This window comes from Stegodyphus dumicola, chromosome 5, assembly GCF_044657685.1.
Source record: "Stegodyphus dumicola isolate Sdum_Otavi_A_Nest chromosome 5, ASM4465768v1".
Taxonomy (NCBI): Eukaryota; Metazoa; Arthropoda; class Arachnida; order Araneae; family Eresidae; genus Stegodyphus; species Stegodyphus dumicola.
The window spans coordinates 233,811,263-233,833,221 of NC_140772.1; the positions used below are offsets into that span (position 1 = coordinate 233,811,263).

Sequence of the window (21,959 nt, forward strand, 5' to 3'; positions counted from 1 at the left end):
AAGGTAAAGACTATTTACAGGTATCAGGGGTACAGCTAAGAGGGGGGCATTTGTCCCTGGGCACAGCATCCAGTGGGCACCAAACTGATGTTATGAATTTTTAGAATGAAGTGTTTTCTATTGTTGGCAAACAAGAGAGGTGCAAGATCTTAAATTGTCCTCTGGCACTGAAAACCTAGCTACAGATCTGATACCATATTTTTAAGTGTAAAAGCATAAAAAATTATAAAAAAAGACACTATATAATGTTTCAGCTTTCATTTAAAAATTTTTATGAATATAGAAATATTAAATTAAACTACAGCACTACAAATACGATATAATATACATTGGTTAGATTTATTTTATTACCATTTAGAACAATTACTAGATTGTAATAAAATAACTACATTAATTTACATTTAATCTTTTTATTTGTCCAAACTTCAGCGAAGTAATTTTTCAAAATATCATACATAATTCTGTGTTACATGGTTAAAAAGTATTATTATTAATGAAATGTGATAATAATTACATTTAATATAAATATTATGAATATACACATTTTGTTTTTAACTTTGTATTCTGAAATAAAACTAGTTTAACCATTATTTAAAGACGTCTCCAGCAGCTTTTCAGCCACTTTATTTTTTATACTAACATATATATTGTCTTTAATATAGTATCTAAGTGGTTTGCTGGCCCATTCATCCCCATATGAATCTACACCAATTCTTTTACAAGCCACTATATTGGACCTAGCAACAGTAAAACCAGTTTCAAGCCATAAATCTGATGATGTACATAGATCGGCTTTATTTAATAGAGTTTTTTCAATCTTAAAAGCTTGGCATAATTTTGAAGGTCCATTACATAAATCTTTATCTTTTAACGTCGAAGAATTATTTCGTTTAACAGAGCGAAATTCTCGCATTGTTGGTATTCCTTCTAATGGTTCGAGTGCTCTAATCAAAACAGCAGATCCTTCTTCCCGACTAGAAATATTAAAGCAATAGTACATACCATATATGGTATATACATACGCAGTTCCAGGATCTAAAAACATTGCTTCATTTCTTTCTGTCCTTTTACCTTTATATGAATGACTAGTTTTATCTTCAATACCCAAATAACTTTCAGTTTCAACAATTCTACCACGTAACACTTCCCCTGATTCCAATCTCCGAACTAAAACTTTTCCTAAAAGATCCTTAGCTAATATAGTGCATGCTTGATTGTAGAAATCTTTAGTAAGTCGTAAAGCAGAACCTGCAGAAATAATTTTTTCAGAGTGGTATGTTGACAGCTGAACAGCAGACTGGGAACCATTTAATTTTATATCCGTGCTTTGACAATTAAATGTGTAATCATTCTCCTGGACAGTTTTCCGGTTACGTTTTGAAACACCAATTTTCTCCGAAAGTCGGTTATTCAAGGTTCTTTTCTTCCGTGATAAATGATGATCATTCATATTCAACACCGGATTTGAACAACCATAACATTCAAAATTCAGATTTAACATTCAAAACTAGTGAATAACTGAAAATGGAAATTAAAGAAGAAGAATACAAATCGTAATAATATGACTAAAAATAAATTTCAAAAATACTGCCTGATAATTTCATTACATTTTTGCACTACACGTTTCGCATCGTAAACATAAATATAAATAAATAAAACATAGTTGATGATGATGAAAAACGATTCAACACGTATCCTTAATTTTCTTTTGATAAATAAAATGCACATGGGCAAATCAGAAGTGCAATAGTATTAAAATATTTGTCCTAAGTGACTTAATACTTACATTTTCATGATTTGTAAAATGGAAAATAATTAAAGAAATTTCTCAATATCTCTTCCATGCCTATAATTTATCCTTTATAAAAAGACAGCTAAACAGCAGCTCCACCTATCTCTTCCCCCCCGCACTTCTCTCGTAAAGATCTTCTGCGAATAACGACTTTCAATCAGATTTTCTGCATTGTTACGATTAAGTGGATGTTTAAAGTATTAAGTTTTTGTATTAAGTAAAATATTACTGTTTAAGGTAAATAAAAATGGTGAAACTTACTGCTGAACTCATTCAAATGAGTGCACAATTTATAAATCCTGTGCGAGACAGGCAGTTGGATTTAAGAGGTATTTGTCTGTTTGTTCTCTGCGGCTTAAAATAACTGTGCTAAAAGTTATATTTTACGAAATGATATTATTATGTTTTTCTAAAAATGTCGATATTTTAAATTTCTGTTATATATAAATGATAACGTTGAGTTAAGAGACGGAGCGGAATTTTTAATTTAGAATACCTTATCGGATTATCTCGTGTTACTGTGCTTGAGTTTTGTGAAAAAGTCAATCACTTTTGCCACAGTGCTAAGTTATGAACAACGGTTCAATCGATCGTTGAGTGATTGTAATTGTTTAGGTCGTACTATAAATTTTATATATGTTTTGCATGTGAACTACCTTTTTTCTATATTTGTAACAGCAATTGGCATAAGAATTCTTTCTTAAGCGTAAGGAGTATTTCAGATTTGAGATATGTTATATTTTTGAGATGGATTTCAAATTTTCTTGTGTTTTGTAGAGATGATGATTTTTTTTTTTTTTTTTTTTTTTAATTCTGTGTTGAGCTAGTTTTAGTTTTGCTAATTCATGAGCAATATGAGAATATGTTATGCTGCCATAGAGCAGTATTTTTTTTTGAAAATGTATTGGAGAGTTTTTGTAGGTTATGTGGCAAAATGGCCCTGAGGAAATTCAGAAATTCTTTCTGAATCTTTTTACCACAGAACATAGAGATTTTCTACCTTTGATAATCCAAACTTTCTCTCAAAATCACTAGAAGTGTTTGTGTCCAAGCATGTTTATGTTCTAAGTGTAATTGCTCGATCATTCTTTCTACAATTATATTTTTTGAAGGTAGCAATATAGGGAATGTATATGCCAGTAAATATGAAGAATCCAAAACTCGAGATTTTATTCCTAAAATTCTATTTTCATCAATGAAAATCTGAAGAGTTTCCAAATCCGACTTTCTTTGTTCTTTTTCAAAAGCATCCTTTTGTATAAGAAAAAATAAAATTTTTTCTGCTTTCTTGAATTCTTCAGTTGATATATTAGCCAGGCGATTTTTGTTTTTACTATAAATGAGTCGAAATCTTAACATCCAAGCAATAGTTTGTACAGTCATAGAATATTTTGAAAAGTGGGAGGAAAGTTTAGCTAGAATAGTTTCAACCATTGAATTCTTCACCAAAATGACAGTCCATTGTCATTCTCTGTCGATTTCTTACATATCAAAGGGATCATTTGAAGGCCAAGTTTCTGGAGGTTTCTTCAGAAATTCAGGTCCTCTCCACCATTGGGATCTTACAATTTGCAATGATAGCATCCTCTTGACAATCAGCAGGGTTTAGGATGCCTGGTATATGTTTCCAACATCCTTCTTTGCTGTAATCTTGAATCTCTGTTTTCTACAAAAACAGACCAATTATTTCGCTTCTTCATCCATGCTAAAACAGTTGAAGAGTCTGAGCAGAAATAAGTCTTAATGTTTATACCATTCAAGCTTTTAATAGCCAATTCATGTAATCTTACAGCCAGAAGTACGGCCATTAATTCCAACCACTGTAAAGTGATTTCTTTCAATGGTGTAAGTCGGGATTTTTCTAGGACAAGACGAGTAAACTTCTCCATGTTCTTCCATTATTAAAAATATACAGGCATCATATGCTAGTTTACTTCATCACAGAAGATGTGTAAAGAGCTTGTTGAATTAATGAAAATTGTTCTTGGGATTCAAAAGTCGTTCAAAAAATTTATTTCTGTAGACAATTTAACTGAATTCTTTCCGAGTGTCTTCTGGTAGTTCCTCGTCCCAGTCAGACTTTAATTTCAAAGTCTTCTGCAAAATAATCTTTGGAAAGAAGAGCTGGTGAAGAATTGTAGGATCAAAAAGTTTCTGAATGCATGAAAGAAGGATTCGTCTTGTGGAATCTTGACCAAAATACTACTCGGCATCCCAATTCATCTGATGGTCAGTACCACTGATTACTAAGCACATTTTCTGGACTCTGATTCAAATCTAAACTACTTTTCCTACCTCTAAGGTTGAACCCAGCTGTAGATAGTAACAATTCTAAGTAAACAATATAATTTTTTTTTTTTTTTGGCCATTCCAAAAAAGGTAAATATAAAACGATGTAACTGTATTAATTTTCAACAGGTTAATCTTCAGTTGCAGATACATTAGTACGAGTTATTAGTGATCATAATTACTGCTGATTGATCTAGAAAAGTTCCGTAGTGCAATTTAAATAAATCTGGTTTACTAGTTTGAAAAAAGTGTTTTTGGTTTCCTAACATCAAATTCTTTTCATTAAGTGTGTAGGGAGTTACTAACAAAACAAATGTAAATAATTTGCAGTAGTGTATTGTTAAGTATGTTTTAATATCTTAAAAAAGGCCAATTTTATGTATAAGCTACAGGTTAAATGATAATGGGCAAGTTATGGTGGTTAAAATTCAACGAGTCAGATGTGTATGATCTTGTAATTTAATTAAAGGTCCATTTGAATCCAAATTTTGACTATGAAATGCTTGCTGAAAATGGCTAGGAGGTAAGGCTGTGATAAGCTGGTTAACCCTCTAACCAGCAAGACCTTATATGTAGGGCCTAGAATATTTTTTGTGATATCTGTAAGAACGTGTATATATACGAGCATATTAAAATATGTAAAAAAATAAGGAAATATATTAAAAGTACACAAATCCAAGTATAAATTACCAGGAGAGTTTTTAAATTAAAATCAAAATAATTTTTTCTTGTAGTAGTTTTGGGAAATTTGTGCTTTTCTAGCAAAAATGCTGGCTTGTCAGAAGGTTAAAGAGTATGGCTTTAATTAAGTATACAAAGAAGTAAAATTTATTCTACACAGAATTTCTATGCATACAATGTGACATTTAATTGATAAACTGTTATAAAAAAGTACAATAAGTTTTCTCTGCCTCAAAATATTCAGAAATTAGTGTCTCAATGAAGAATGAAGGGAATTAAGCTTATTTTCTGATGAGGCGTAGTTTATTTTCAAGATACTTGTTCACCAAAACTTATCTACAGTGATAGCCAAACTATGCTGGACAATAAATTGGTTATAATTCTGCTTTGATCTGCTGATTGATTGGGTTTTGTCATTTTCTTCCATTTGGGACTTCCTGTAAATGAGGCGAAAAGGAATAAAATTCATTGCTCTAATTTATTTTTATGGTGTAGTTGTCAGTGCATCCAGTTATCAAAGGGTACAGGATTCAGTACTTAGTGAGAGAGTAGTCGATTTTACAAGATTCCTGCTCTTAAAAAATTTAATGACTCCCCAGACATATTGGATATATGAAATAGAACCACTTAAGATTATTTTCTGGAAAAACATGTGAATGAACTTTTTTGCATTATCTTATTAGATTAATATTTTATATATAGTCAGTGTTTTAATAGTTACCAAGATAATATTTTCATTGCAATCTAATAAAATAAACTGCTGAGCTTCATTGTGAATCTGATGTCAGCCAATAAAATATACTGCTGAGCTTTAGTGGAGATACAAATACAACAAATTAAAGATTTATTCTTAGTACTTTAACATACAAACTAAAATTCAGAATCTGTAAACAATGACCACAGCTTCTTGTGAGATTTTAATGAATACAATGTATTTAGTGTACTACATGATCATGCTTTACTTATGAGGTTTGGATCAAACTATCCTTCACTTAATTAGCTTTCAACTGGTAAATCAGATAATCCACCAGATCTAAGCAGTATAGCAGCTAGTGAATGAATGAATAAATAAATCAACAATAATTTTTATTTTACATTTCAAGTATTTTAAAAAATGTATTTGATATCCAAGGAAAAAAATCATTTCCATTTCCTTCCAAAAAAAAAAAAAAAAAAAAAAAAAAAGCACTATTATTTCTGTACTTTTAGAATTTCTTTAATTCAGCCATTTTGTCTATTACTGAAAGAGTTTTCTTTCTAGATTCCACTACAACAATGATGGATCCTGTGGAAGAATTTTTTTCCCTAATTCATTTTTCTCTTTTATTTATTTATTTTCGTAACTTTTATGTTGTGTTCAGGTAACAGTCTGATAATAGAACTGATATTACTTAAATGTTTCCGTTTTTACCTATGGCCTAGAAGCGAATAATTATTGTCTTATTTAAATGTATTTAAAAAAAAAAAACTCTGCAGGGCCAGATGGGATCACCTGAAAATCTGCTGTGCTGTACAGGTATGTATTTGTATATATCCTGTATGTGGTATTATCAAATATTTTTAGTTTTGCTTGAGAATTTAAAGATTGTAAAGTCGGAACTGTTTCTTAAATGGTGTATTTCGGTGCAGTATGTTTATTTATTTATTTATTTATTTATTGTATTCAAAGTTTAATTCTATCTAATTAAAAACTGTAAACCCTCTTTAAATGACCATGCAATGTTTCAGTATTTTCAGTCTTGTGGAGAGGGGACTATATTAACCCATTTGCATCATTCAAAAAAGTGGAAAATTGACCCATATCAGCGAAATTTTTTATTGTATAAAGATTAGAAATATTTCAAAATGATAAAAAAATGAAAAACAAAATGCGAATACAAAGAATTGATAGTTTCATTTAGTTCAATGAAGTTATACATTGAAAATAATTTGAAAAATTAAATTTTATAGTTTGACGCAGTAGGATAGTGCTTGAAATTATCAATACCTGTAGCCATATCCCAGTTATCACACTGATAAACTTAATCCTTTCTCTCTCTCTCTCTCTCTCTTTTTTTTTTTTTGTTGTGATAAATAACCTGCACAGTGTTTACAAGCTTTCTGTGGGTATTAGAAAATGTTGGCCAGTAAATCTTGATGGTAGTGATGGACGGGGTGTAATTTCTCGTGTTGTGGATGCTTTTATTTTTGTTTTAGTTTCTGCAGTTATTTCTTCTGTTATTTTGTACTTGAAGATGTGAAATGCTCTAACTTTATGAATAGTTTTGAATACAAAACATTCATTGCGCCGCAGCGCGCAATGAATTGGAAGTTGATATGTCAGCACTATCCTTATCTTCAGGGCAGATGTTTTTATTTTATTTGGCTTATAATTCCTTAATAAATGTAGTATTTCATCTCGATGTACTCCGTCTTTGATATGATTTAAATCAAATTCCTCGTCATTATAATTCGCTTCCGATAGTGAAGAAAGAGGTTATTGAAAACGAAAAAATTTCGATTGACAAATTAGTCGGTATTCTCGACACAGCAATTATAGGACTTGAACAGCAGAACTTTGTAACTGAACAAGAAATTATGTCTGTTTATAGAATTAAAGAGAAAGTTTTAGCACAAAAAAAGAAGCAACTTAAACAACTTACATTGAAAGAAATGTTTAATAAAGTAAACAAATAAATATTAAGCTTTTTTTTGTAAATTTTGATACCCATTTGTAAATTTGATCATAATTGCTCTTTATTTCATAAATTACGGTTTCATGTTTTTAATTTTATAATTTTTGCATGGCATCTTACCAGATTTAAACTGATGATCTATAATCCGGAAAAATCAATAATCTGAAATCGCCGAAGTCCCAACGAGTCCGGAAATAATGATCCTTTCATAATGCTGTACGATTCTGTTAAAGCAATGTCAGTTAAAAATGAAATAAAAATGTGAAGAAAATATAATGCTAGAACAGCATGCCAAATATCATTGCTGGAGAATTTAATGTTTGAAATATCGTGGGTCGAGATTTCTAGTTTTCGTCTGAAAAATTGTCACCTGTTATTTTGAGTATTTTTTATTTATGTTTGAAATATCGTTTGATATTTCGCTCATTATTTTTTTTGCCTTTTTTTTTCAGTACTATGGATTAGACAGTTTGTCAATTAAATAATGACTAAGATGCTGCCATAAGATTCTTTCAGGACAAAGGAATAATTCATAGCAGTAAACTTTGTTCTCAAAATCATGTGATGAAGTTAATTTTTGACTCAAACAAAGCTCCTGTATGGCATTGTTATGTATGTTCTTGCTGTGAAAAAAAAGAATCAAGAACAAAAACGCGGTTTGAAGGCTCACACCTTTCTTTCCTCAGTGCCTTTCCTTTTATCAATCTGTGGTGTCAAGAATTGAAGTCGATTGAATTTTGCCAACTTCAGTTAGAAATCAGCCATAATACTACAATAAATTGGAATAAGTACTTTAAAGTCTTTTTACAAAAAGAAAAAATGTAGAACATGTTCTTCCAGAATAATGGGTATTCAGCGGTTTTTGCCGGGAAAGCAAAGAATGTTTTCTGGTCGACGTTCCCAATAGTTGTGCTGCAACATTGATGACTGCCATTCAGGAAAATATTGCGGATGGCAGTATTATATTTTCACACTGCTGGAAAGGGTGTAAGAAAGAGGAATTAAGAAATGTTGGGTAAGAACATTTCACTGTGAATCACAGTTGTAGATCCCGAAACTGGATGTCATATATGATAGAATTTATGTGGCATGTGTTATATTCAAAAACTAAAATTTTTTCTGCAATATTGAATTATATTTGTAATTTTATGCCACCGTAGATTGAATTTGATTGTGTAAGAAATAAAAAAATTTAGTTGTTAAAGAGCTATTTTTTTAGTCTTTTGAACTCTTATTATTATTTCATAATTTTATACTTTAATATATTTGCAACAATTGGCGGCCCCCCAAAAAAGGGTTGCATTTTTAACTGACTCCACTCTTAATGGTAGACATAATGCTTTCTGCTATCAGAGCGATTTTTGTGCTCGCTAGCACTTTCTTACACTTATCCTTTCCTACATATATCCTAAAATTATATATATATTTTGTTCAGGAGTTGGGTAATTTGTAGAATTTTTATTCTAAATCTGGTTGTGTTTGATTTATTATATTGAATACAAGAAAGCGTGTTTCTGCACTTCATCAGCAGCTCATCTAAAGAAACATCAGGTGTGTATACTTCTTTGAGTACTTTTGATAGCATGTCAATCATCAGTCATATTTTATGCAATGGATCATCCTCTTGGAAGTATTCATTACTTGCAAATTTCGTGAAATTGACTTAAACCTATTTTGAGACATTATTATTCTGATGTATGGTATTTCAGTACTTTTGTCTGTTCTCAAACAACTTTGTAATATAGGTTTTTGGACGAGAGATATCAGCATTATCAGTGCAAAATAATCAAATCTTTTACAGAAATTTCTGTGAAACGTGTTGGGTGTACCATATTGATTAGTTTCCATTACAATATGTTCAAGAATTTCCTCCGTTACAAATAATCCGTAAATGTTCTCTGTAGTAATATTTCTAATATCCTTATTTACACCACTAATAGATAGATATTATACACTTTCAGTTGATTTTTTTTTCTTCCCATTCAAAATAAGTTACTTTTTGATTATTATCTGTGTCGTCATTATCAGATAATATTGCAGCAATATACGTATATGTTTTGTAGGTCTAATTACTTTTTCAGTACTACTTGAATCAAAAACCTCCATTTTTATAATTTTTTTTTATTATTGCTTTTATCCGAAAAAATCGTATTCCATTCGTAGTCATCACCTTCTGCAAACTGCTGTTGTGGCACTCTAGTGTTTTTTTTTTTGCAAAAACCTAGCACACATCTTTGCTCTGGTGATATAGGCCAGAAAAATTCTGCATATCAGCAATGTTCTCCTACCTCTGTAATTGTGACTAACTTTAACAAACTCTAAGTTTTCATTTCGAATTGTAACTCCATGGATTCTGAGTATTTTGTAAAATGCTGTAAAATAATAGTGCTCTTCTTATAACTTTATTGTAAATATTAGATCTTTTTTGTGAATTTTGATGAATTTAAATTAAAGCAAAGAAGACATTCACAATTAGCGAACTAGTTTACAGAAGCAGTAAAAGAAACTTCAAGGTGAGTATTCACTATTCCTTTATTGAACTTTCACACCGTGCATATATACACTTATGGTGCAAATGGGTTAAGAAAGACAACTATTAGTAATAATGATTTTTATTGATTTATGTAATAGATTTATCTTATTCAGAGCTTTTGAAATATAGAGCAAGAGGACATCCTGGAGTGTAATATGTAGTTTATTAATAATATTATGTTAAATATCAGTTGCAAAGAATAAATGTAGCAGAATATGAACTTCATCCCATCAGCTAGTACAGTCAAAAGTCGTTAATCCGGACTTGTCGGGGCTTCGGCAATTCCGGATTAATGATCATCAGTTTAAATCTGGTAGGATTGCATGCAGAAATTACAAAATTAAAAATATGAAACTGTAATTTATGAAATAAAGAACAATTATGATTAAAAGGGTATCAAAATTTACAGAAAAAAAGCTTAATATTTATTTGTTTACTTTATTAAACATTTCTTTCAATGTAAGTTGTTTAAGTTGCTTCATTTCATGTGAGAATACTTTCTCTTTAATTCTGTAAAACAGACATAATTTCTTGTTTAGTTAAAAAGTTCCGCTGTTCAAGTCCTATAATTGCTGTGTCGAGAATACCGACTAATTTGTCAATCGAAATTTTTTCGTTTTCAATAACCTCTGTCACTTTCTTCACTATCTGAAGCGAATTTTAATGACGAGGAACTTGTTTTAAATCATATCAAAGTCGGAGTACATCGAGATGAAATACTACATTTAGTAAGGAATTATAAGCCAAATAAAATAAAAACATCTGCTCTACAGATAGTGCTGACAGATCAACTTCCAATTCATTGCACGCCGCGGCGTTCCCGCCACCGAGCAGCGTTAAATTGATAAACAGATTTCGGATTTCGAAACATACTTTCGCTTTAGATCCTTTACATATTAGCGAATATATATCGGAAATTCTATTTGATATAATCGAAAGTTCAAGCTTACTTTTATAAAATTGCTCTAACAGTCTGCAAAAAATAATAAGCCAGATCCAATTCGAAAATTAAGGAACAACGCTATCTGCAACATTAACTGAATTATATAATTTTAGCTTAGTTTATACCGTCTGTTATACATTAAACGCGCATGCGTAAACATTTTATGCGCACGCACACACGCATATTCGTAGCCGTAAAGGTCTTATGCGCACACGTAAATGCCTGATGCATGCGCAGAAAGTTTGTAGCTTTGATGTCCGGATTATAGATCATTCCGGATTATGGGTTTCCGAATTAATGACTTTTGACTGTATTAAATAGCTTCTCTCATTCAGAATTTTCACTTTATGTACTCTATCACATTTAGCTTAGATGCACTGACATCTTTCAGACATCTTGTTCATAATAAAGTTGTTAATTGTTAATACAGTACAAATTCCTTAATCCGGACTCTTCGGAACTTCGGCGACTCCGTATTATAGATCATCAATTTAAATCTGGTAAAATGGCTTGCAGAAATTATACAATTAAAAATATGAAACCATAATTTATAAAATAAAGAGCAATTATGATCTAAAGGGTATCAAAATTTGCAAAAAAAGTTTGATATTTATTTGTTTAGCAACTTAAATAATTTACATAGCTTTCAATGTAAATTATTTAAGTTGCTTCATTTTTTGTGCTAATACTTTCTCTTTAATTCTATAAACAGACATAATTTCTTGTTCAGTTACAACGTTCCACTGTTCAAGTCCTGTAATTGCTGTGTCGAGAATACCAGCGAACTTGTCAATCGAAATTTTTTTGTTTTCAATAACCTTTCTGTCACTTTTTTCACTATCAGAAGCGGTATTTTCTGGATCTAGAACCATACTTCAGATTTCGCCGTCCATTAATTGATTGATGATTGGGGCATTGTCGTAATGAAAAACTTCTGGGTGCTACTTTGGTAGACGGTTACACGGATTTTTGGCGATTAATGTCGGTGCAGTTTTTACAATCGTCAGCCGTCTTGAATAACACTGTTTTTACATATTTTACGCATAGTAAAGTATTGGAAACTTTAAAAAATAAATATCTTTAAAAATAATGAATTAATTTTTTGTTGAAAATGTCGTTTTTTAAGATGGCAGGCAAATGTGAATAAATACATTTACTATGAGTATAAAATACTAAATTAAGGTTAAATTATTACTTTCATATAGCAAAGAAATAGAATAAAAACTCTGCTGTAAAAATATTGAGCGAACATTTAATTAGATTAAAATATTACTTAAATTGAATACTGAATTAAAAACATCATACCAACGTGTAAAAGAATAAAAATATTACTTAAATTCAAGTCCTTTAAAATAAGTTTTATAGGATATAGTTATTTAACATTAAAACATATATGGCAATAAATATCTTGGCAATTTTTAAAAACAGTGTATTAATTTTTTAATAAAAATTGAAGTATACAATTATAAAGTAAAAGAAAATATGTACTTATATTTATTGAGTATTTAGCCTGTCGTATATTGATAAGTACCACAAAAAATCAGAATCATAATTTAGATATCAATGAAAAAAATTTGAAAAATGTAATCTAAGGAATTCGAAGAGCTGAATAATGAAATTTTAAAATGGCACGGTAATGCATAAATATTCAGTAACCAATCAGGGAGCTGATTACAGCTTGTTAATGCACAAAAAATCTGTAACCAATCAAGGAGCTGATTACATCATAAATAGAATTAAAATTATTTAAATAATCATACATAATTAAATCACTTTTAAAAAATGCAAAATTAAATTTTATTTTAATATTTAACAGACATAAATAATGTTTAAAACATTAGATTAAATTTATAGATATTAAAACCAATTAGTTTTAAAGTAATGTGTGTGCTGTATTATTTTAGCATCATCCACAACATAAAATTACGTAAAATATCATAAACAATAAAATTTTTATTTCAAATAAAAATGCAATATTAAATTAATTTTTAATATTTAGAAGTCGTAATGCATAATAAAACACATTATTTTAAAAATAAAATGACAAAGTATCGGTTACCATAAATAACTTGTCTAGCAATGAGTTTACCATAAGTCGCATCGCTCGCCAAAATCCGTGCAAACTAAATCACACCTACCAAAGTAGCATCAACTTCTGTTATATCATCTTCATGTATTACCACTTCTCCACATTTTTTTACAAAGTCCAATAACTGGAAAATTTCACCTTTAGTTTACGATGTCCGAAAACTTTCAAATTCGGTAAAGATAATTTTAACCTAGCTTGTACCGTCTGTTATACATTAAATGTGCACGCGTAAATGCTAAAGCATAAAAAAAAAAAAAAAAAAAAAAAAAAAAAAAAAAAAAAAAAGTTTGTGGCTTTGAGGTCCAGGTTATAGATCATTCCGGATAATAGATGTCTGAATTACGGACTTTGTACTGTAGTAGTTTTTTTCTTTTTATCATATACATGTATACGAGCCAGTTTCCCTTAGAAAGTCCTCCACGAAGGCATCCCTCCCGTTAGGCTGATAGCCCTAGTGTGCTTTGCCATAATTAAATAAACCAAACCAAACCTTTTTATCATATAAGGCATTATCCACAGCATCATAATTACCCTATATTTTACTTTTTTAGTGCCCTGCTTTCAGTCTATGAATGTTAGATATGTCATTGATTTAGTATAGGAAACCATTTTCCATTTAAAAGTTTTTTTATTGGTTACATTTCTAATTTTCTGCATTATTTTAGTCTGATACCAAAATTAAGCCCTTTATGGTAGTCATAAATAAATGTGTTGATAGTTTTAGTCAGATATTAGTTTACTTAGAAGATTATCATAATTATTAGTTGCTGATATTTGTTTATATACTCAGAAATAATAGTCACTTGTAAAGATAGTCATTATGAGAGATTTTGCCGTATGTTCATTTTTTGTTTTATATGGAATGTTATAAATCACTTAACAATTTACTGAAAATAATAAGAATGCTTCTTTGTGCAAATCGGCTTTTAGTTCATTAAAATAAAACAGAAGATTTGAACTTCAATTTATTTTTAGGATTATATGTTTAATTCTGTGTTTTAAAATGTTAACTATCTTTTAGTTGCAGAATTAAAATATTAATCAAAAACAAACGATACAAGATCAACTCAATTTTGAAAATTTACATGAATTATGTCTGTTTTCCATACCTTTTAAAGTAGCTCCCTTTCACATTTATTCACTGATTTTGGAGCATTTGCCATCATTAGTACACTTTTTGGTAGTCTTTTAATGTCTATCTAGCACTTTCTGTTAAATGTCTAGCCTGTGTATCCTTTCAGAATGAAGAGTGCAGCTAATCAATATCAGTTTATGAAATAAATTCACTCAGTTCAAATTTAGCAATTAGAAGGAACAATAAGTTCTTTTTTGTTTTATTCTGTGGCTTGGTGCATTTTCATGGTGAAGCAATTCCCTTTTTGTAGAATTGAGGGACATTTGTGAAAAAGGTGCTTATACATTAATGCTAATAATTTAGTTGTTTTTTTACAGATGAAAAGGTAAACAAACTTATTGGATTTGTGATTCTCATGACTTTTTTTTAAAGATTGTCAAATTATCAATATTTATCGTAAGTAGCCAAACATTATCAACATATCGAAAGGAAACATATTTTAGCAATTTAAAATACAAATCTTAATTATTAAAGAAAGGTTATATGGTACATTAAAAAAAAAAAAAAAAGCACATTTTTCATGAAATCATTTTGTAACTTTTTTCACGTTTCTTCTCTCCATGAAAGCATTGATCTGTTTTCGGTTAAAAGAAATTGGAGAATTGCTCAAACTTGGCGTCACGAATATTCTCAGCTTTGCACACCACCTATCCATCAAAGGCATCTCATCATTATTCCCTTTAGTGATTTTTTGGCAAAGTATTGTATTTCTGCAGAAATTGTTAGCTATTTTTCTTTTACTGTTGCCATATTCCACAATCACATATTTTAAAATTGAGTTGAAAGTAAAAAATATCTCAGTTTATTATAAAAACTGGTAGAACTTGGAATGCAACAAAAACAAAAAATGATGTCATTGCTTGACTGAAGGAATTTTATGAGCACAGCTATGTGAAGATTGGGTATGCTTTTGTTGTCAGAATTAGGGACATTCTGAATACTTTTTGACTCCTAAGTTGGTTGTCATAATATGCAAGTACCATGAAAAATATCTTCTATCTGCCTCAAAACACTGCATAAAATGTTTTGTTATTTATCTAAATATGGAAGATAAATTCCCAATAGATGATCTCCATTGCATTTTTAAAAAAAATTGTCAGCATAGTTTTGTTGTCTTGAAATAGTTTCTAAGAATTCTTGTTAAAAAATTGCTTTTTTGGTGGTAGCATATTTTTCAGCATCTTTTCCCATCATGTTTAAAAATAAAGTAAGTTCTGCTGGCAGAATGACTTAAAAACATATCATATGCTCATCATTTCATTGAATAATGATTAAATTACCAAGTAATCATATTTATTAAGTAAAAGAAGGTAAGCAACTCATTTGTATTTAGGGTAGCTGGTAGAGTAAGCACTATATCCTCAGCTATCAATATCCATACCATTTTAAAATATAGGCTTTGCCTGGGGCGAGTCAGAACCCTTATTTATCAATGGCCTGTGTGGCTTTAGAGAATTGGTTAAGGAAGGACTCCAAAATGCTACAAATGCTTAAAGTCTGTGATTCTGTTAAGACACCTCAGCTCAATCTAAGAAGAGTACTTTTGGTCAAAATTATTAGAGTCAAGAGTCGTTAATCCGGACTCGTCGGGACTTCGGCGATTCCGGATTATCGATTTTTCCGGATTATAGATCATCAGTTTAAATCTGGTAAGATGGCATGCAGAAATTACAAAATTAAAAATATGAAACCGTAATTTATGAAATAAAGAACAATTATGATCTAAAGGGTATCAAAATTTACAAAAAGAAAAAGCTTAATATTTATTTGTTTACTTTATTAAACATTTCCTTCAATGTAAGTTGCTTCGTTTCATGTGATAATACTTTCTCTTTAATTCTATTAAACAGACATAATTTCTTGTTTAGTTACAAAGTTCCGCTGTTCAAGTCCTATAATTGCTGTGTTGAGAATACTGACTAATTTGTCAATCGAAATGTTTTCGTTTTCAATAACCTCTGGGTCACTTTCTTCACTATCGGAAGCGAATTATAATGACGAGGAACTTGATTTAAATCATATCTGACGGAGTACATCGAGATGAAATACTACACTTAGTACGGAATTATAAACCAAATAAAATAAAAACATCTGCCCTGAAGATAAGGATAGTGCTGACAGATTAACTTCCAATCCACCGCGTGAAATTGATAAACAGATTTCGGATTTCAAAACATACTTTCGCTTTGTAGATACAAATTACATATTAGTAAATATATATCGGAAATTCTATTTGACATAATATTTCTAATCTATCATAATCTAATAATGACGCTTCTGCCCCCCCCCTCTGCCGCAGAGCAGCGTGAAATTGATAAACAGATTTCGGATTTCAAAACATACTTTCGCTTTGTAGTAAATATATATCGGAAATTCTATATGACGTAATCGAAAGTTCAAGCTTACTTTTATAAAATTGCTCTAACAGTCTGCAAAAAATAATAAGCCGGATCCAATTCGAAGATTAAGGAACAACGCAATCTGCAACATTAACTGAATTAGATAACTTTAGCTTAGCGTATAACTCCGTTACACATTAAACGCGCATGCGCACAAACATATTCGCAGCCGTAAGGGTCTTACGCGCATGCGTGAACGCGACGCAAGCGCAGAAAGTTTGTAGCTTTGAGGTCTGGATTATAGATCATTCCGGATTATGGGTGTCCGAATTAATGACTTTTGACTGTATTTTCATTGCTGAGAAACATGGTTGTCGATATAGTGGTGTTTCGTTGCAAAATATTCATTATACTAGTTGTTTTCAAGTGACATCATAAATTTTTAATAACTTAAATATAAGTGTACATAGTATATTAAATATACTTATAGTTTAAGTATACTTAGTTGTACTTAGTAATTTTCATAGTGTACAATTTTATTAGCTATTTTTTGAAGAATAACATACACATTGAAAAAATGCATTTTTTTACAAACTGTTTTTGGTGGCCACACTGCAGAAATTGCTGCTTATTATGCCTCAAGCACAATATCCTGACTGACGTGATGCCTGAACTTGAACTGTGCTAAATAGGATTTTAGGTGATGGTGAGCCATGCTGTGTTTTTTGTTTCATTTTGTTGATCCATGCAGTATTGTAAAAAAGGATATTTGTGATCCACTAAATCAGTTTTCAGCATGGAGGCTTTTCTTCTTTTCATAGGTACAGACATTGCTTGGAAAATGGTTTCTTTTCCAGCGAATAATTACATATTATGCCCAATTTTTCGCAAAATTTTCTTTTCGTAAAATACCTTTTCTTGTAAAAGAACTATAGTTTCCCTTTTAGTTCACGGCAGGTGAAAAATAGTAAGCATGGTAAATATTTGCAGTGAAAAGCCACTGTAATTTAGAAGTGAAAATTTTCACCAGCTGAAGAAACGTGAAGTATGAGCATGCACTAGAAAGCATTGTATTTTTAATATCAAAGATAGAAGAAATGCATATGTGCAGTTCAGTAACCGTTCAAAAAATTACTATATTTTTAAAGCACAAATTTTTACCAACCAAAGAAACGTGAATTATGAGCACAAACAAAAAATTGTTATATTTTAAAAGTGATGCTCGAAGGTCATGCCAGAAATGTGCATAATCAAAATTCTCTGCAAGACTGCTGCAGAAGACAATTACCATTTATTTGATTATATTTTATTAATAATATTCTGGCTGTTTTATGATTGGTTTCACTTCATCCGTTGCATAGGGTAAGAGTGTTTAGAATGAAAAGTCTTTGTTTTTAGATTCAGAGTAATAGTAATTATTTATTTATTTATTTTTTAATATTATAATATGTAATCACTTGAATTTGGGGTCATAAATTTAGTTGTGTTAACAGAGCAAAAATCTGCCGTATTTGTATTGCATGAAATTATTAGCTAATATTTCAGATTATGACGATTGTGTTTCTGATATGTGTGTTTAAATATATTTTAATACATTCTTTATTTGCATAGGTTACAAAATAGGTGTTATTGAAAATCTTGGAGCAACACTGGTAAGAATTTATGAATTAATTGAATTTTTTTTAGTGTTGCTTTTCTGTTATCATATTTCAGAATTGTGCTGCTTCATACATTTTTTATGATTATGATATTTTTTTATGAATCTATTTCTTAAATGCTAATATATAAACTTTTTCAAAACGTACTAGAATGTATAGTAATGCATTTATGTTTCTTCATTATAGTAAACATTTATTGAGCAAAAAACATGAAACAAGAAAGTTGACTATCTTCTATTAAACTTCCAAGTTAAATTTCGAAAACATGGACCATGATGTTAAGTAATATTACATGACGAGGAAAGACCATTATTGAAGCACACAAGCAATTTATTCAATTTCTTTAGTGTAGGATTTATTTAATATACATGTCATAGCTGCTAGCTTACCAGGAGAATCCTGTTTTCTCAACATGTCTTCCAGTCTCCTTGTAGATCATCAAATCTCCTAGTTTTTAATTTCTTAGCTTTTATTAAGAAAAGCTGTTAAGCAAAATGTGGTACTTCTCCATTTTGCCGGCGCAGGTGATAAAGTCTCCAATAATGGTACTACTGATGCCTAACGGAATATCTTTGCTGGTAACCTTTTATCCATCATTTTCAAAACAAATCACTGCTATTTCGTATCAGATTCATGATTTCTTTCAATACTGGCATACAATTACGTAGAATTTTTACCATATTGTTCAGTTTTATGCTGTAAGGCCATTCGCGGTAATTAAGTCAATTAGGATGCAATCACACCGCTCACCTGAAGGCGAAAATATAAAACAGGCAGAGGCAAAGGGTTAAATCCATCAATTCTAATGAGAATGCACTAGCGAAGTAAAGCACTGCAGTTTTGCATAATTTCTGAGTAAGCTGTTCGTACGAATTGAAATAATTCTTGCATTCCAAATTAAGATTTAACTTGAAATTAATGTAGATAATTACTAAGAGCATTTTATTTATGTGGCGTAGTTTACGTGAGATGATATCACTTGGGGTCACGTGATAGGAACCAGTGAATCAGGATGTTGAACCATGAAAGTATAGTAAATTCTTAAATTAATGTCTTTTGTCAAATTTATTGTCTTTATTTATTGGCTTTTTACAAAATTTTAAACAATATTAAAATGTTTATACCTTCAAAATAAAAAATTCTTAAAACTAACATTTTTATGTGTATACTGTATGTTGTCGCCAATAAAGTCTGCTTGGCGAGATTTGCGCTGGCTAAACGGAAAAGTATCCAAAATGTTTCCCCACTGTAAATGAAATTTATTGAATTAATGAAACTTAAATTATGCAAATTGCATTCTTCCTGCCCTATTAAATTTCAGAATAAATTTTCGTGTTAAATTTTATTTCATCCAAATTGTAGTATTTTTTTCTTATTAATTTTTTTTTAATTAAAGTTTCATTTGATCTGAAATATCTTAATCTGCTGCACACTTTTGTGGAACTTTATAAAGTAAAACTTTGTAAGGTAGCTGGTAGAATTTTGTAGAACTTTATAATATATGAAGATTCATCCAAATATTCAATCAGTAAATATTTGTATTTAATTTTATTTTCCTTTGGTATATAATGCATTTCTAAGTTTATCCATGCAAAAATACTATGTATATTAATTATTAATTTTATTTTCACCTTTTAAAAGTGCTTCGACAAATAAAAGTTTTCCTTCTCTACTTGGGATTTTCTTAGTATAAAAGTGTAAGTTTATTAAAAATTGAAATTAGTCAATGAACATAAAATTAGAATATGAAATTAAATATTCACAAATCATAATAAATATAATTAAATATTATATTTCACTATATATTATTAATATTTCAATAACCTGAATTATGCATTTTAAAGTGAACTTCAGTACATTTGGCGTTCTATGGAATGGTGTCGAGACTTAAAACCTCTTGGTTTCTTCTGCGTTTTGCACAAAAAAGCACCTAGTTTTTCAGATTTCTATGTTGGCAACTATGACATATACAGAAGCATTTAATGTAAATTTATTTTATTTAATAGATTTAAAGAACATGATAGTTTATTTAGAATTAAATAAACAACATATAGAAATATATCTGAAATTCATTTTAAACATTCTTTCGTGACCACAGCTAAGCAGTGTTGTTAAGAATGCTTCAAACACATTATCATCGCTGATGTTAAGTAATATGAACAGAAAATGAACGAGCAGAAAAAATTTTGACTAGCTAAAAAAGCATAAGCTGTATATATATATATATTCAAATTGGTAACCATAAACATTAAGAAAAATGCTTGTGTGTTTTAATAACCATATGTCTCTCTCCTAGGTTGAAACACATTGATTCTCATTTCTTGTAAAAATATGCACAAATTTTGTAAAAGGTGCTATAACATAGAAATGCCACAATATATGTAAATTACTTTGGTATGCTATTTAGGTAGCAAAGGGTCACATATACTATAAGAGTATTCACTTGTTAGTAGTGATGCATTTAGCATTATTTGATCAACAAAAGTGAATTCAGAAATTAGTGCTGTAAAAATTAACTATCCAGTGCACCTTGAAGTGAAATTTTTTTTTTCAAAATTCAAAAGTATGTGGGGGTTATTGTTATTATTTTATGTTTTTTTGATGAAATCCCATCAGACATAATGGGCATACCAGCAACAATGGCAAGCATTCATTGTTGCTGATATCAGCACTGTTGCAACTTGAAAAAATGAGAAGGAAAATAATCATTTTACGAGTTATCAATTTATATCTCTGATTTTAGCTTTTTGTATGTGTGTGTCTTTCATATTATTTATTGTTTATTCACTGTTTTTAAGCTACTGAAAAGTTTTGCAAGATTTTTTGTAGGAAGTAAAATTCGGTACTTTTACGTTTTGCCGACGCAAACGATAAAGTTGCCAATAATGGTACAACTGATGCCAAATGCTATATCTTCATTGTAACCTTTTACGCTTCATTTTCAAAACAAGTCGCAGCCTTTTTTTATCAGATTGATTATTTTTTTCAATACTGGCATACAATTACACAGAATTTTACAAGATAGTTAAATTTTATGCCCTAAGACCATTCGCAGTAATTAAGTCAATAAGAATGCAATCACACTGCTCACCCGAAGGCGGAAATATAGAAAAGGCAAAGTTAAGGGTTAAATTCATCACTTCTAACGAGAATGCACTGCGGTTTTACATAATTTCTGAGTAAGCTATTTGAATGAATTGAAATAATTCTTGCATTTAAACTAGAATTAGATTTTTGTAGCATAGTTTACGTAAGATGAGATCACTTGGGGTCATATGATACAAACCGGCGAATCAGGATGTTGAACCATGAAAGCATAGTAAATTCTGAAATTTTCTTTTTACAAATTTATTGTCTTTATTTATTGGCTTTTTACAAAATTTTAAACCAAATTAAAATGTTTATGCCTTCAAAATAAAAAATTCTTAGAACTAACATTTGTTAACATTTTTTTATGTGTATACTGTATGCTGTCGCCAAAAAGTCTGCTTGGCAAGATTTGCACCAGCGAAACGGAAAAGTACCTAAAATTCTTACCATTTGAATTCTTAAGATTTTGCAAAGAAAGTTGGTTAATTACTTTATTTATTAGGATAATTAATATTTGTATTAAGAGGTACTACTTATTTCATTGTAATTTTTTATATATATAATACATTTTTATTGAATTTTTTTTATAAAAATGTAATTTTCTGCAGAGTAAAACTGTGCGGTTTTTAAATTTAATGTAAACTTAATGTTCCCTTTAGGCATTTATCCAATGGATTTAAAAGCCAGACGAAGGCTGCCCACATAGCGGGTAGTATCCAAATAATTAAAAATAAT

At 29.9% G+C, this 21,959-nt stretch overlaps 2 protein-coding genes across 3 annotated transcripts in view; one reads left to right on the plus strand and one right to left on the minus strand.

The window, feature by feature from the left end:
* Positions 1 to 318: 318 nt before the first annotated feature.
* LOC118185106 (uncharacterized) lies at positions 319 to 1,652 on the minus strand. The gene has a single exon (XM_035354909.2). It carries the CDS (start codon positions 1,499 to 1,501, stop codon positions 581 to 583), a length of 921 nt encoding a protein of 306 aa, XP_035210800.1. The 5' UTR covers positions 1,502 to 1,652; the 3' UTR covers positions 319 to 580.
* Positions 1,653 to 1,911: 259 nt separating this feature from the next.
* Positions 1,912 to 21,959, plus strand: part of LOC118185107 (U2 small nuclear ribonucleoprotein A'-like) — a 45,655-nt gene continuing 25,607 nt past the window's right edge. Inside the window, exons 1-3 of one of the 2 annotated variants that reach the window (XM_035354911.2) lie at positions 2,002 to 2,121; positions 6,239 to 6,278; positions 18,088 to 18,128. In XM_035354911.2, coding sequence (XP_035210802.2) covers positions 6,245 to 6,278; positions 18,088 to 18,128 — 75 coding nt within the window. In that variant the 5' untranslated portion in view covers positions 2,002 to 2,121; positions 6,239 to 6,244. Of the gene's footprint in view, positions 2,122 to 6,238; positions 6,279 to 18,087; positions 18,129 to 21,959 lie in introns of both variants that reach the window. The other variant, XM_035354910.2, reaches the window with a different exon arrangement.

Coding starts and splice junctions, on each gene's coding strand:
- LOC118185106 (XM_035354909.2), bottom strand. CDS start 1,501: ATGTTAAATCTGAATTTTGAATGTTATGGTTGTTCAAATCCGGTGTTG.